The sequence below is a fragment of the Rissa tridactyla genome, chromosome 2, assembly GCF_028500815.1.
Source record: "Rissa tridactyla isolate bRisTri1 chromosome 2, bRisTri1.patW.cur.20221130, whole genome shotgun sequence".
NCBI lineage: Eukaryota > Metazoa > Chordata > Aves > Charadriiformes > Laridae > Rissa > Rissa tridactyla.
The window spans coordinates 64062152-64074979 of NC_071467.1; the positions used below are offsets into that span (position 1 = coordinate 64062152).

The 12828-nt window shown below is 42.2% G+C and overlaps 1 protein-coding gene across 1 annotated transcript in view; it reads left to right on the forward strand.

Moving 5' to 3' along the window:
- The window catches only part of ZNF407 (zinc finger protein 407), a 350778-nt gene extending 342370 nt beyond the window's left edge, over positions 1-8408 (forward strand). The window contains exon 9 of the mRNA XM_054191717.1: positions 5836-8408. Within this exon, the coding sequence (XP_054047692.1) occupies positions 5836-7187 (1352 nt within the window). The 3' untranslated portion in view covers positions 7188-8408. The remainder of the gene's footprint in view (positions 1-5835) is intronic.
- Positions 8409-12828: the final 4420 nt, after the last annotated feature.

Genomic DNA, 12828 nt, shown 5'->3' on the forward strand with positions numbered 1-12828 from the left:
AGCTGGTTAAGTCCCCTATAGGTATACTTATTTGTACTGCTTTACAAATATTTGCTGCCTTTGAGGACATAATAGTTCTGACAGAGCCATTTTGGGTTGCTGATTTATTTCACTTCTTGGTTTGATCCGTCCTATTTTCTTTCCTTCAGGAGGAGACGTGAATGAGCTTTCACAATCTCTTATTTAGTAGCTTAACTAGCTGGTTTAGAAAATGCTGGCCCAGGCATTGCTTGCACATAAAAACCTTGCAAATGAGAAAAAATAGTTTTTACTATGGTTAAGGAAGAGAGATCTGAAAAATGTGGCTTATTATTATGGCCTCTGAAAATCAAGGAAATCCCAAAGTTATGACATTATGCCACCGTTATTACACCACACTTAATTAATTAAAGTAGAGATCATTACAAAAATAATAATAAAAAAAAAAAGAAAGAAAAAAGAGCAGAAACTTGGAGCTTGATCAAGGCCTAAATTGTTTCTTTATGAATTTGAACGGTGGACTTACTGTGCCGTTCGAAATATTGTACTGCCATGTAGACAGTAATTTTTAAAATAAAAAAAATCAGTTCTCATTCAAGCGATGCCCAAGATAAGTTGAATTTTCTGTATCTTTTAAATTCCTTGAGGGTTGCATTTAATTGAAGGAAAAGATGTTTCTTTGCATTCATATTATTTAATATTCATTGCATTATAGTAGATACTAAATATTTGTATGTGTCAATAAATAACATACCTAATCACCAAAGTATGAAAAATTAAGTGTTGCTGAATAGGGTGCTATAAATCAGGCCTCCTAGAACTTTTGCAGAAAAGGAAAAATAGCTGGTTTAAGCTTGCTGTGTAAATGCAGATCATTTCCGTCGTCGTAATAGATTATTTCATTTATGAGTTACTGCTTTGTCCTAAAGGTGCTCCTTGTGAAGGATGTCCTCGGCTTAGCCTCACCATGCACAACCGCTTGCTACAACTTTTGGGGAAGGGTTAGAATTCTAACGAGGCTGCTGGCTGGGAGCAAAGTGGTGCTTTACATATAATATTAGCCCAGACTTTCCTAACGCATTACGCATTTCTTTCTGAGACAAGTCTCCTTAATGCCATCTTTATCTGCTACACGATGCATGAAATCTACTTTCTGTTTTAGAACTGCGGCTGACCCCCGACCCCGCGAGTGGCGCCACAATGTGACCTTTCTATTGTCATCAGCTTTCATTCTCCTGAAAATTCTATGAATTTTTATTACAAGTTTTTTTAAACCAAGCTGAGGCTTCAACAAATTACTTGACACAGATGAGATGAAGTTGTTGAAGTAGTGTTAGATAAGTTTTACAGCCAGCATGTGTGCTGCTGAACAGTACAAAGCCAGTGTCCTACAATGTCATACACCAGTAACTGCTGAGCCTACTATTGGATAAATACATCATTTTATGGAACATTGATTGTTCTATAAACCCAATGGAGTATTATGCTCTATGATCAAACCATTTAGATTGTGTGTAGAGCACAGAAAATGCCATATTCAGGATGGTACTAAAAGTGCCATTTGTGTATTTTATGGATGTCATTACGGGGGAAACTTCTCTCTGTAGGCCCTGTTTACTGCAAAATTTTTTAGTCTGTAATGACATTTTTCATTCACAACGTATGCCTTCAAGAGAGGGGGCCCTTGTTTTATTTGTTTCATTCGAGTTTACTGCACAAATCCTGTACATTTTAATTAAATGTAAGCTTAACAAAAGAATAAGGTATTTATTCTGTGGGGAACAAATGATGACAGTAACAAAAGAATAAAACAGACACACAAAAGAAAGTCAGGTATTGAGTAAAAGAGAGGGGAAAAGGTACTAAGCCCTATTTGTAGTTTCCCAGAAGCACATTAAACATCAAAGCATTTCTTTTAGCCCTATTTCGGGAGTTTGTGGTCTCTGAGAATTAAAATAACCTGCGAATATGGATTTAATGTCTAAAAAATCCTGACATGTTCAAATAAAAAACTAACAGTCGCTCAGGACTCCAACTGATAAATAATGGCTCTGCTGAAATGACAGACTTCTTGGAAAGAAACCAATTCTGTGATCATTGCACCCCTAGATATGAAACACCTCTTTACAAATTGTCTGAATATGAGCTCTCGTATCATTATATTTTGTCATTTTAATGCCTATTTGTGTATCTTTTTAATTTGCAATGACATGCAATCAGCAACAAGTCCACTTTTCCTAATATTAATGTGGGCTTGTATTGCAGCTTATGCTTGCCATGTCAGCCAACACTTACCCCTTCTCTTTACCCGTTTTTAAGAGGGGGCGAGAGGCAGGCTGGATTTAGCGGGACAACATGATTTGTTGCTACATACAGTCCAATAATGTGACATGTTCCTTAAATACATAAAAATTCCTACAAATGTTGTGTTGGATAGCAGTGCTCCATTATAGAAAAGCACTGTTCCAAAGTCGAAATAGCAGCTAAGCCGCAAAATATGTTGTTTTCTAAATATCCTCCCTACTTGGCTTTTCACTGTTAAAACAAAAGAAAACCAGTAAAATCTGCAATTCATATTTACCATGAAAAATCACTAAAATTGAAGTCGATGTTCCCAGTAAATTCTTGGTCATAGCCCAGTTAAAATTTAAAGTTACAGTAGATTCACATTAGTTTAAATGACACTTGAACTTCTACACAGCTCAACATTAATTCATTATAGTTGAAATGGAAGAATCTTCAGCGGGTGAATCTTTTACAATCTGATTGAGGCTGTTACATTTTATAGGAGCCATTTTTCAAAGCAGTACTGACAGCACTCGAAGTTATTAAATTGCTGAATCAAAAGATGGACCTGCAATCGCATTTATGAACTGTGATGGAATAGCTGGGGTTGCACTGAGCTGAGGTTAAGATGTTGGTGTAGTTAAGCTTCATCACACCCCTTAGTGACAGCAGTATTTACCCATGTAGTTTACTTTAATGGCCAGGAAGTGGCTTAACTCACCTCTGGATTCAAATAGATTAAGTAAGCAGTCAGAATGGCATAATTATCAGTGCTGCGAGGGATTCACCGGATAGCTCTTCACCCAAGAGACTTCCCATTCAATTGCACAGCAAAGCCTGGAGTTGCACGGGTTTCTCGGGTGCAGCGTTTCTTCGAGGAGACGAAACCAGGATGAATTCCCTTTTTTTTCCCCTTCCCCAGACCAGAGCTTCTCCTCGATGCAGTGGTGCTGCGGCCCGTACATAAATTATCATGATCTTAGGGGAAAGATGTCATGATTTTGCTGTGCCCGTGTGAAAATTATGATCACGGAGTTATTTTGATTTTGAAATCCAGTGGAAAATGCATGATTTGTAGAGTTATTTTGATTTTGTGCCACATCACTGCCAGGCTCCTCTTTTATCATGTCAACAAAGCAAGATTCCTGAGAGAATTAATTACTTCTACTCTATTATAAAATGTGGAGGAGCTAAGATAATTGTCATTTTATTATGTTGATTTCCCCTTCCTATTTTTCTGCTCTTTGGGGGGTCTTGTGAATGTCAGTGCCTACAGAGAGCGCAGGAAAAGTGGGGATAAGAACCAGTCGTACCACAGTAAGCTTCCTTCTCACTTACGCCTGACAAAATGTACTTCAATTGCATGTGCCAGATTTATCATGCAGCATCACTTGGAAGCACTCTAATGGTTTAAATTGTTAATCTTCTTTTCCAAAGATAACCCGCCTTGCAAACTAAGATGGAGAAAGTTGTATAACATCAGTTTAGACTCGTGGAGGTGATTTGCAGCCTTTCAGCTTAACAAAATTACTCCTTGTGCTTCACAGTACAGTTCTCCACCAAAACCTTTGTAACAGAAAAAAGGATAGATAGATAGATGGATGGATGGATGGATGGATGGATGGATGGATGGATGGATGGATGCTAACAAGAGCTCAGTCTTCTAAGCATTGGTGTTATCTTGTAATATTAGCTTGATATGCACCTTAGCATATCAAGTTGCTAGAGGCTGCAAGATGCCAAGTACTCAGTCTCGGACTAACACAGCTCCTAAGTGTGAACTTACCTTTAAGCAAATTAAGTCTCTGATTTGTAGAGCCCATTTTAGTTCTCTGTGGGATCAGGGCCTGACAGCTCTATGCTTTGGGTGAAAGAGCCCCCTTAGACCGGCTTTAGTGTAATTCTCTTGGCCTCTTCAGTTGTGTGGAGTGCATTGTTCACTAGAAATGTCTTGGTGGCTTGGAAAGTACAGTGCCAGCCCCAAATTTGACTGTAAGAGTCAATTTTTGTTCTTGCTTGTTTTCTCCCAAACAAGCAATGGTGTATCTATGTGTGTTAATGATAAGATGCTACACTTGTTATTCCAAAGATGTGATTTCAGTTTGTGTAGGTGAATTTACAGTTATAAATACCTAAAGGGTGGGTGTCGGGAGGATGGGGTCAGGCTCTTTTCAGTGGTGCCCGGGGACAGGACAAGGGGTAATGGGCACAAACTTGAACACAGGAAATTCCACCTAAACATGAGGAGGAACTTCTTTCCTCTGAGGGCAGCAGAGCACTGGAACGGGCTGCCCAGGGAGGTGGTGGAGTCTCCAACTCTGGAGACATTCCAAACCCACCTGGACGTGTTCCTGTGCAGCCTGCTCTAGGTGACCCTGCTCTGGCAGGGGGGTTGGACTAGATGAACTCCAGAGGTCCTTTCCAACCCCTACCGTTCTGTGGTTCTGTGTAATTTAAACTAGACCGTGACTGTGGGTAGTCTCAGCAGCAAGGACTTCATCAGTCTTCCCAAGGCCCATCTAGCATTAGACCTCCATCTTGTTCTCAGTGTGAAGGACCCAATCTTCTCTCTGTGTGCACTGGTTGTGGCCCAAAGCTCACTTCCCAGGAGCTTCAGGGGTGCTTCAGGATGGCACTGCCACGGGGAGACAGCCAGTGCTAGAGCTGTTCTGCCATGTACATCCACAAAGCTGGTCACAGGGTGCTCTCGGTTATATCTTCCCAAAAATGCTGAAGGCAACCCGGGGGCCATGCTCTGAGGATGGTGGGCTTGGCTTTGTGCAGCTGTGGGCATCATGCGCTTTGCTGAAGCTTTATCGTTAGTGATGGGAACCGAGAAGGAAACCCTCAATGAGCCAAAACCAGACCGAGTGGCAGAGCAAGCAGTGGGCATGTGGAGGTTACAGGTGTTTTAATTTGTTAATTGATATCATGTAGAAATAATTAAGAAGTGTAATGGAGGTTTATCCGGATGATATTTTATAGAATATCCTGCTTAGGGTAAGAAAGCTACCGAATGTTTTCACCAGGTAACTAGGCTAGTGACTGAGTCAGTCAGGTGTGCTGGAGGAGACGCTAGGTGGGAAATGAAGGGGAAGACAATGGCATCAAAATGACAGCATGGCAATTACCTCGCCGGCAAAAGCAGGGTATTAAGAAGATCAGCCACAGTTTTTCACACCCAGATATGTTTAATGTAATATACGATCCTAAAATTCATCACTGAAGTACTGAAATATCACCAATAGGATCTTCTGTAAAAGATGTCTTAATGGCTTTTAACTGTATACTGTATTTATCTAGGCTTTTTTATACAGCATATTTTAAAAAACACATTTAAATTGTTAATAGGCTGCAGAATTGTTAAACTCAGCAATTATTTCAACCTGTAAATATGTTATTTGGAAAACATGCAAATTGTTTTTGTTCACTTGCTCATTTTATCTGTGTTTTCTGCCAGTGAAATCTAAAAATTGTCAAGGAATTTTTTTCCATTTAAGCTCCAATTTGTTAAAGTAATGAACTGATATTTGCCATGATACCACATCAACAGCATATTTTATCTTGTAGGCATTGTGTCCAAGTCCTATGAGTGCCGACTGAAGGGGCAAGGAGCAACCTTTGTGGAAACTACGAGTCCTTTTACCGCAGCAGCACTGGGAGAGGATTCTCCAGTTAAAGAGAAGGTCTTTCGGGGCAGTAGAAGACAGACACAGTCACCTGAAGAAGTTCAGCAAGTTATTATTATTCAAGGATACGATGGCGACTTTGCAATTGACGCCTCTGTGGAAGAGACAGCAGCGGCTACCCTTCAGACTCTGGCGATGGCTGGTCAGATGGCCAGGGTGGTCCATATTACAGAAGATGGGCAAGTCATAGCTACAAATCAAAACAGCTCACACGTGAGTAGTATGGTTCCAGGGCAGATACTTACTGAGCAGCTGGCAGATGGTGCAACACAGGTGGTAGTGGTTGAAGGAACAGGAACTGAAATGGAGGAGGCCATTCGAATAGACGCAGTTCCTGACTCCAGTAGTGCTGTACTGCAGCAGATAATGCGCCAAGAAGTTTTAGATGCTTCTGAAGCTACAGTCCATCCTCCAGACTCGTCCTCGGCATTAGATGCCCTGCTGTGTGCTGTAACAGAGCTGGGTGAAGTGGAAAACAAATCTGGACTCCTTGACAGATGCAGGTCTACTCACAAAGATTTCTTGCAAATGCCAAACCCAGAGGTGCCCAGCATTCCCAATAACGCGGAGGGACAAGAAATACAAATGTTCCATGAAGTTCAAGAGACTCAGGAAGATACCGAACCTATGGAAGTAGTGACGCGGGTCGTGCACCCATCGGCTATAATTGCATCTCAGGAGAGAGCTCAGGCTGCCTTCAAGAAAATGGTCCAAGGAGTATTACAGTTTGCTGTATGTGATACGGCTGCAGCCGACCAGCTGATGGAAGAAGGTGTCACTCAGGTCATCGTAAACGAGGAAGGGACCGTGCATATGGTAGCTAGAGAAGGCTCTCAGATAATTATGCAGGAAGCTGGTAGCCACGCGCTCAGTGTCCAAAGCGAGCACATGGATTTAGTTGAGTCGGATGGGGAAGTATCACAGATTATTGTCACAGAAGAAATAGCTCAAGCCATGGTTCAGGGTTCTGATGGCGACTTCTCTGAAGGTGCAACCCACTACATCGTCACAGAATTGCCACCAGACATGCAGGATGAGCCCGGCGTGTACTCGCACGCTGTGATAGAGACGGCCGGGTCCCCAGAGATTCTGCAGGCTGGTGCTGCTATAAAAGCAGAAGGTGTATCCCCTGATAGAGCAGGAGAACAGTTAACAAGCATGGTCATTTATACAGAGGGTGGCTCACAAGTAATTCAGGGCCAGAGAGATGACAATGAAGTACAAGAAGCATGAAGAGCTTCATCTCCTAGGCTTGATGCAGGGCAAAGCTGGAAATTACCAGATCCGTGGAGGCGCTGCTTTCCTGGAACGTTTTCTGTTAAAACCTTCTCAATACAACGTCCTCCTGGCCAGGTAACACATGCACACCCTGCAGGAGGTGAAGGTCAGCTGCTAGGAGGAGTTTACTGAAAAGGATAGTACAGTCTTGTTACGAAAGCTTAAAGAATTGTTGTATGGGATTATTATAAAACAAGCATTTTAGGGTACAAAAGAGGATAAAAAGCTCCCGCCCCCCCCCCCCCAAAAAAAAGGTAGGTATTGTTCTGTTCACTGCGTTCTTTGTTGTTTTTTTTTTTAAATGTTGTTTTATCTCAGGGTAATTCCCTGCCGTCTGTCATTTTTGTCTAACATAATCACAGGTCTAAAATAGTTCCACTTACATGTACATTTTGTGAAGAGGTAAATAAGCAAAAAATACAAACCCCACAATAAGAAGGTGAACAGGTAAGCTTACGTACTGGAATTGGTGCCCTTTACTTTAAAGAAGAACAGGTGACGTTTTGCTTTCTAGAACCTTACTTTAAAATATCCCTGGCTGAAAATACGTCCTCAAAATAAGTGGTTTTTGCATCTAAAATCACATTTTTCATAGTAGCTTACTCTTTCGTGGTATCACATCGGACTTTCCCTGAAAAAGAGCTCAAAAAAGCTACACTTCATAAAATTCTTGATTATACACATTCAGGAAGAACTTGATGCCTGTAACTTCCACTTAATTTTAGATGAGAGTCCTAAGAAATGTGCATTTTTTGAAAAAAAAAAAAAAAAAAAATTGTCACTGTCAGTGTTTTGCTTTTCTTATAAATAGTGCTTCATAAAAATACCATTTTGCAGTTCATTTTGTGAGCGACTTCTGAAATGTTATGGGGTTTTTTTTAAAGAAAATTCTGACATTGACATTAACAAGTAGAAAAAAAAAAAAAGGTGACCTTGTATTTCTTGCTTAGTCCAGAATGTCAATTATTTACTTGTGGATATACTGCAATTGTTCAATGCAAGTTCATGTTGAAAAGATTTGTTTCATGATACAACGGCTTTTGTTTCTTTTAAAAAATTGTGAAATATAAACTGGCAAGGTTTGGGGATTATTTTTTTTTTTGTCTTTCAAATAAAATGTTAGCATTAAAATGAAGCATCATGATTTTTAATATTAAGCAATAAACAGAACTGGCATTCAGCAGGAGCAAACGAATGCTATCTGTTATGTCTGTGCATTTTCTCTTTTCCTTTCTCTACCTCGCTAGATAGATAAAGATAAAAGAATCTAATTTCTGAAGTGTGCCTCATGCATGCTTAATATAATTGTGTAAATGTTTAGGGTATAAGCCATGCTGACTCTAGAGATAACTGGGTTTCCTATCACGTTTAATATCTTAAAATTATCAACTGTGAGAAAGTTGGGGTGAGGTAAAACAATAGTTCCTTCCTGAAGCAACTGTTTAAAAATGTATTTTCTGATAGAGCTGCTTAGAAGAGGTGCTTCGTTCCGGGGCTATAAGATCCTGCTGTCTTTTCATCTCTTTTTATTATTATTTTTTAAATGATATTATTTTCCGGGAATTAAGGTTGTGTCTTTGTCAAACCCCCAAAAAAGTAAATTTCAAGTTAGACATCGAGATTCATAATTAGCTGAGTTTGACTTGCTCATCTTTCTTAAAAGTGACAGGCTGTTCACTTACTCTTAAATACTGTCTTCAGCAAACAGTGACAGGATCAACTCCCGTTTGTTATCAGGAAAAAGGTGACCTTTACAAAATGATGGCCCTCTGCAAGACTCTCACAGATGTTCAAAAAACGGAATGTTTTTCAGTGGAAATATTTCTTCTTGATCATTTCTCCTGTTAACTGTAGCCCTGTGGTCTTGCAGCTTGGATGCTAATTCTTTGCTGTGCTTAGTCCTGTATGGCTAACCTTTCTGCTGCAGTACAGGGTGTTGACACTGACATGCTGCAGTTTACCATTTGTGATTTATTTAGGATAAATATGTCTCAGGTGGCATTTAATCCTTCATAAAACCAGTGTAGCCTGCAGTGTCAAACCAGCAATCACATTGTATGCACAATGAAAAGAGCAGACCTTTGCATAAAAAAAAAAAAAAAAAACCCACACACCACACCACACCACAACCAGTGGTAGGTGTTCCTGCGCTTGGGAGCATTGGAAAGGATTCACTAACCTACCCGGTGCTGTAATTACCTGGAAGCTCAGGTTAACGGCACTTCGCTCCGAGTGCAGCCCCATCAGGAGAGCTAATATTTTTCTAGGGCTTTTTCCCCCCCCTCCCCGCTTTCTTCTTCTTTTTAACGTGCACTTTAAAGTCAACTTATTAGTGCCTTACAAATGTAACGTTAGAAATCGAGGGTGCCGTTCGCTCCTGTGTGGACAACCTGCTTCAGGCCGCCGCGCGCTGTCTCAGCCCCGCACTAAAAATGCTCTCTGCCCCGCGCCCAACGCCGAGGCTGCGGCCCGTCGCTCCCAGGGCTCGGGAAACTCGTCTTGGGCATTCGCCTGCCTGCCCTGCCTCAGCTCCTGGCACCGCGCTGTTATCCTAAGCCAGGAGGAGACCAGCTGGATCACTCCACGGATCTGCCGAGCGCTCCCGGGCAGCGGGGAAGGAGGCAGCCCCCGGGACAGCCGTGCCCGGTGCCGGCGAGGGGTCCGTGGCGTGGCGGGGACCAGGCTCGGGGGCTGCAGGAGCCCTTTGCCACAGGTAGCGCCCGCCATCAGATGACGGTAGAAGAACCTGTGCGGTGGATCTCAGAAGGTGTACGGCCCAGGCAGCCGTTCACTCCCAAACGTGCGGGTTTGCTGCTTGGTTTGAGCACCTTCAGCTGCCTGTCTCCCCAAAAAATCAAGGGCTACGCTGTAACGGGAGCGGTTGTTGATGTGCCCTGTGCCTGTGTCAGTCGGTTGCCTTCTGATACTCTGACTGCCAGAGCCATTGGCCTAATTTCCTCTTTGTTACCCGTTCTGAATAAGCAGTTATGAAGTTGGATCATACTGTGAACAACGCTAAACAGGTAAAAATGTAAGTGTTTAGGAAGCATTGAACTAGCATGCAGGGGAGAAAAATAACCCAAAATAACAGCCCAAAAGCAAACAAAAAAGCCCTCAATGAAAACAAAGCCAGAGGAAGAAGAGATGTTTTGGGCAAGCATTTTCACCCTCCATTTCTTAAGAAATCAGATATACACCTCCTGAGGCCGTGTCTCCTGGCCCCTGAATTCAAGCTCCGTCTTTGGGGAGAAATGGAAGAGAAGAGATAGCTGGAAACGATATTTAGAGAAATATTTCCAATAACAAAACCAAAATAAATAAATAAAACAAAAAAAACCCAAAACCCAACACAACCCAAGTGCCCACAGCTACATACCATTCTGCCTGACTACCCGCTGCTCTTCGCTCGGGAAGTGAGGTGAGCCAGAGCCAGCAGTTGATGCACTGAGGTATGCACGTGTGGATTGCGCACAGCGCTGCGAGCACTGCTGTCATTTATAAACGCTGCTTTCATACCAGAAATGTTTGCTGAGAGGTCCTGGAAGAAATATGTTTGTGGTCTTTGCGGGCAGCGGATGTACAGCTGGTATAATCAACGGTAGGAATCTCTGCGCGTCGAAGTTCTGGCGCCTCGGGCTAGCCCTGAACTGAAGCTGAGCTTAAAACGCAGGTGAGTCCCCATCGGAAAACCGCGGGGATGGGGAGATGGGGCTGGAGCTGCTGGCGGAGCAGCATGAGGCGCTGGCGGTGCGGTGGGTGATAGGCGCAGGCCTCGGGAAGCCACTTCTGGGGCTTTTTCCCAACTTTCCCCGCTCAGCAGACCTCCCGAGCACAAAAGGTGTAAACAGAATAAAAAAACAAAAGAGAGAAGGATGAAGACAAAACCACTCCTGAAATTTGAAACAAGGTTAGTCCTAGTGAGAGGATTAAGTAACAGAAAAAAGGTCATTCATTTGGCAAAATAAAAAAGAGCTGTGAGTTTTCACTTATTTTACTGTGCGATATTAGCCCATAATTTAAGATAGCACACGGCTCACTTAAACAGCCTACCCCTGTTCCATCTTGTTGAAGAATACAATTCGTTTTCTACTCCTCTAGGGTGATATCATTTTATATGAAGAAAAAAGTTAGCTCAGATGGCAGTTATATGTTTCGGAAGCACCTTCTAATCAGGGATTGGTGATTCATTATTAGCTTCAGCAGGCGATCCATCTGACATGTAAGGGGAAAAAATTAGCAGCTGTCACTGCATGATGAGTTAATTTCCTGATAGGCCTGACACTGAAAAGCCATTTGGAGACATGGAGATGGCTGATGAGAAAACCTGGTGCTGGTTTATAATTGGAGAGAAAGAAAGGGCAGGGAGACGGAGGGAGGTGGGGGAGGGACTGAGGCTGATCTACAAGTGGGGATGGGTGTTTGTGTATTTACCAAAGAGGCGGCTTCACAACAACCCGCATTACTGCGCCTGTACACCTCGGCGGTTAAGTAATAGGGACCGGGCCCTTTCATTTTCCTTCTGCCGCATGTCATTATTTCTAGTCATTTGTAATTAGTACTCCAGACGGTTTTACGCTTACTCCAGCCCGGGTGAACGGTGTACGAGCACGCGATTGGGTTATCTCGCGGTGACATTGAAACCTGACATTTTAGTGGAAAAGGGGAGAAAATGACGCTATCCCTTTAATGGTTCTGGCTGCAATTTTCTTAATTGCAGCTTGAGATTTCAATCAATCACACAAAAATAAACTTATTTGAAACAAATATTGCTAAAACTTCCAAGGGCACAATTGCAAATGATGAAAGGGTATTCAAAGAAATCTCTTGTAGAGTATGAGGAAATATGCTCTTCAAAATATGTAAGCACATGCCTGTCTGTTTATCCTTTGCAAGAATAGTAAGTAAAACTATGGAGAAAATAGACATGCAAGACCAAATACAGTCCACTGTGGAATCTGCCTTGTGTGTGTGATAGGGACAGCAACACAAAGTCTTTTATGTGTGTTAAATAAAGCTAATAGAAGGCCCTCGGCCAGAGATGAACTAATTTCTTCTGTGGCTGTGCATGTTAGGTACTTCTTTAAAGGGCTACTTGTTTTCAGCTATTTAAATAAGGTGTTCAATACGCCCGGCAAAAGAAGCCAGGCTTTTCTTTAAGTGGGGGGAAAAAAAACCAAAAAACAACACGATGAATAGGTAAAATTTTTCTTTTTCAAAATGAGAGACTGCAAGAGGATTTTCACCATCATTGGAAGATAATTTTTGACTGGGAAGAGCATGAACCAGTAGCTTCCACCGATTCTATTTGTACAAAACTAGCTCTGCAGTTTTTCTTTTAGGATGTTCTTAAGGATTTGAGAGCAGGGGTGGAGGGGGGAATATCCATGGCAGGCAGGTAGCTCCAGCAAGTATCATGCAATTGAAATGTGACAGACGACTAGCACACAAGGTAGGATTATGTCCTGCAACACAACGGGACACCTGACCTTGTTTAAAATACATTCTTGTCCTCTGGCAGCAGCACATTTATCATGGCTACTTTGAATGACCAGTTGTAACGCGTAGCCCTGCCCTGGAGGTCAGCGTTAACTGAGGA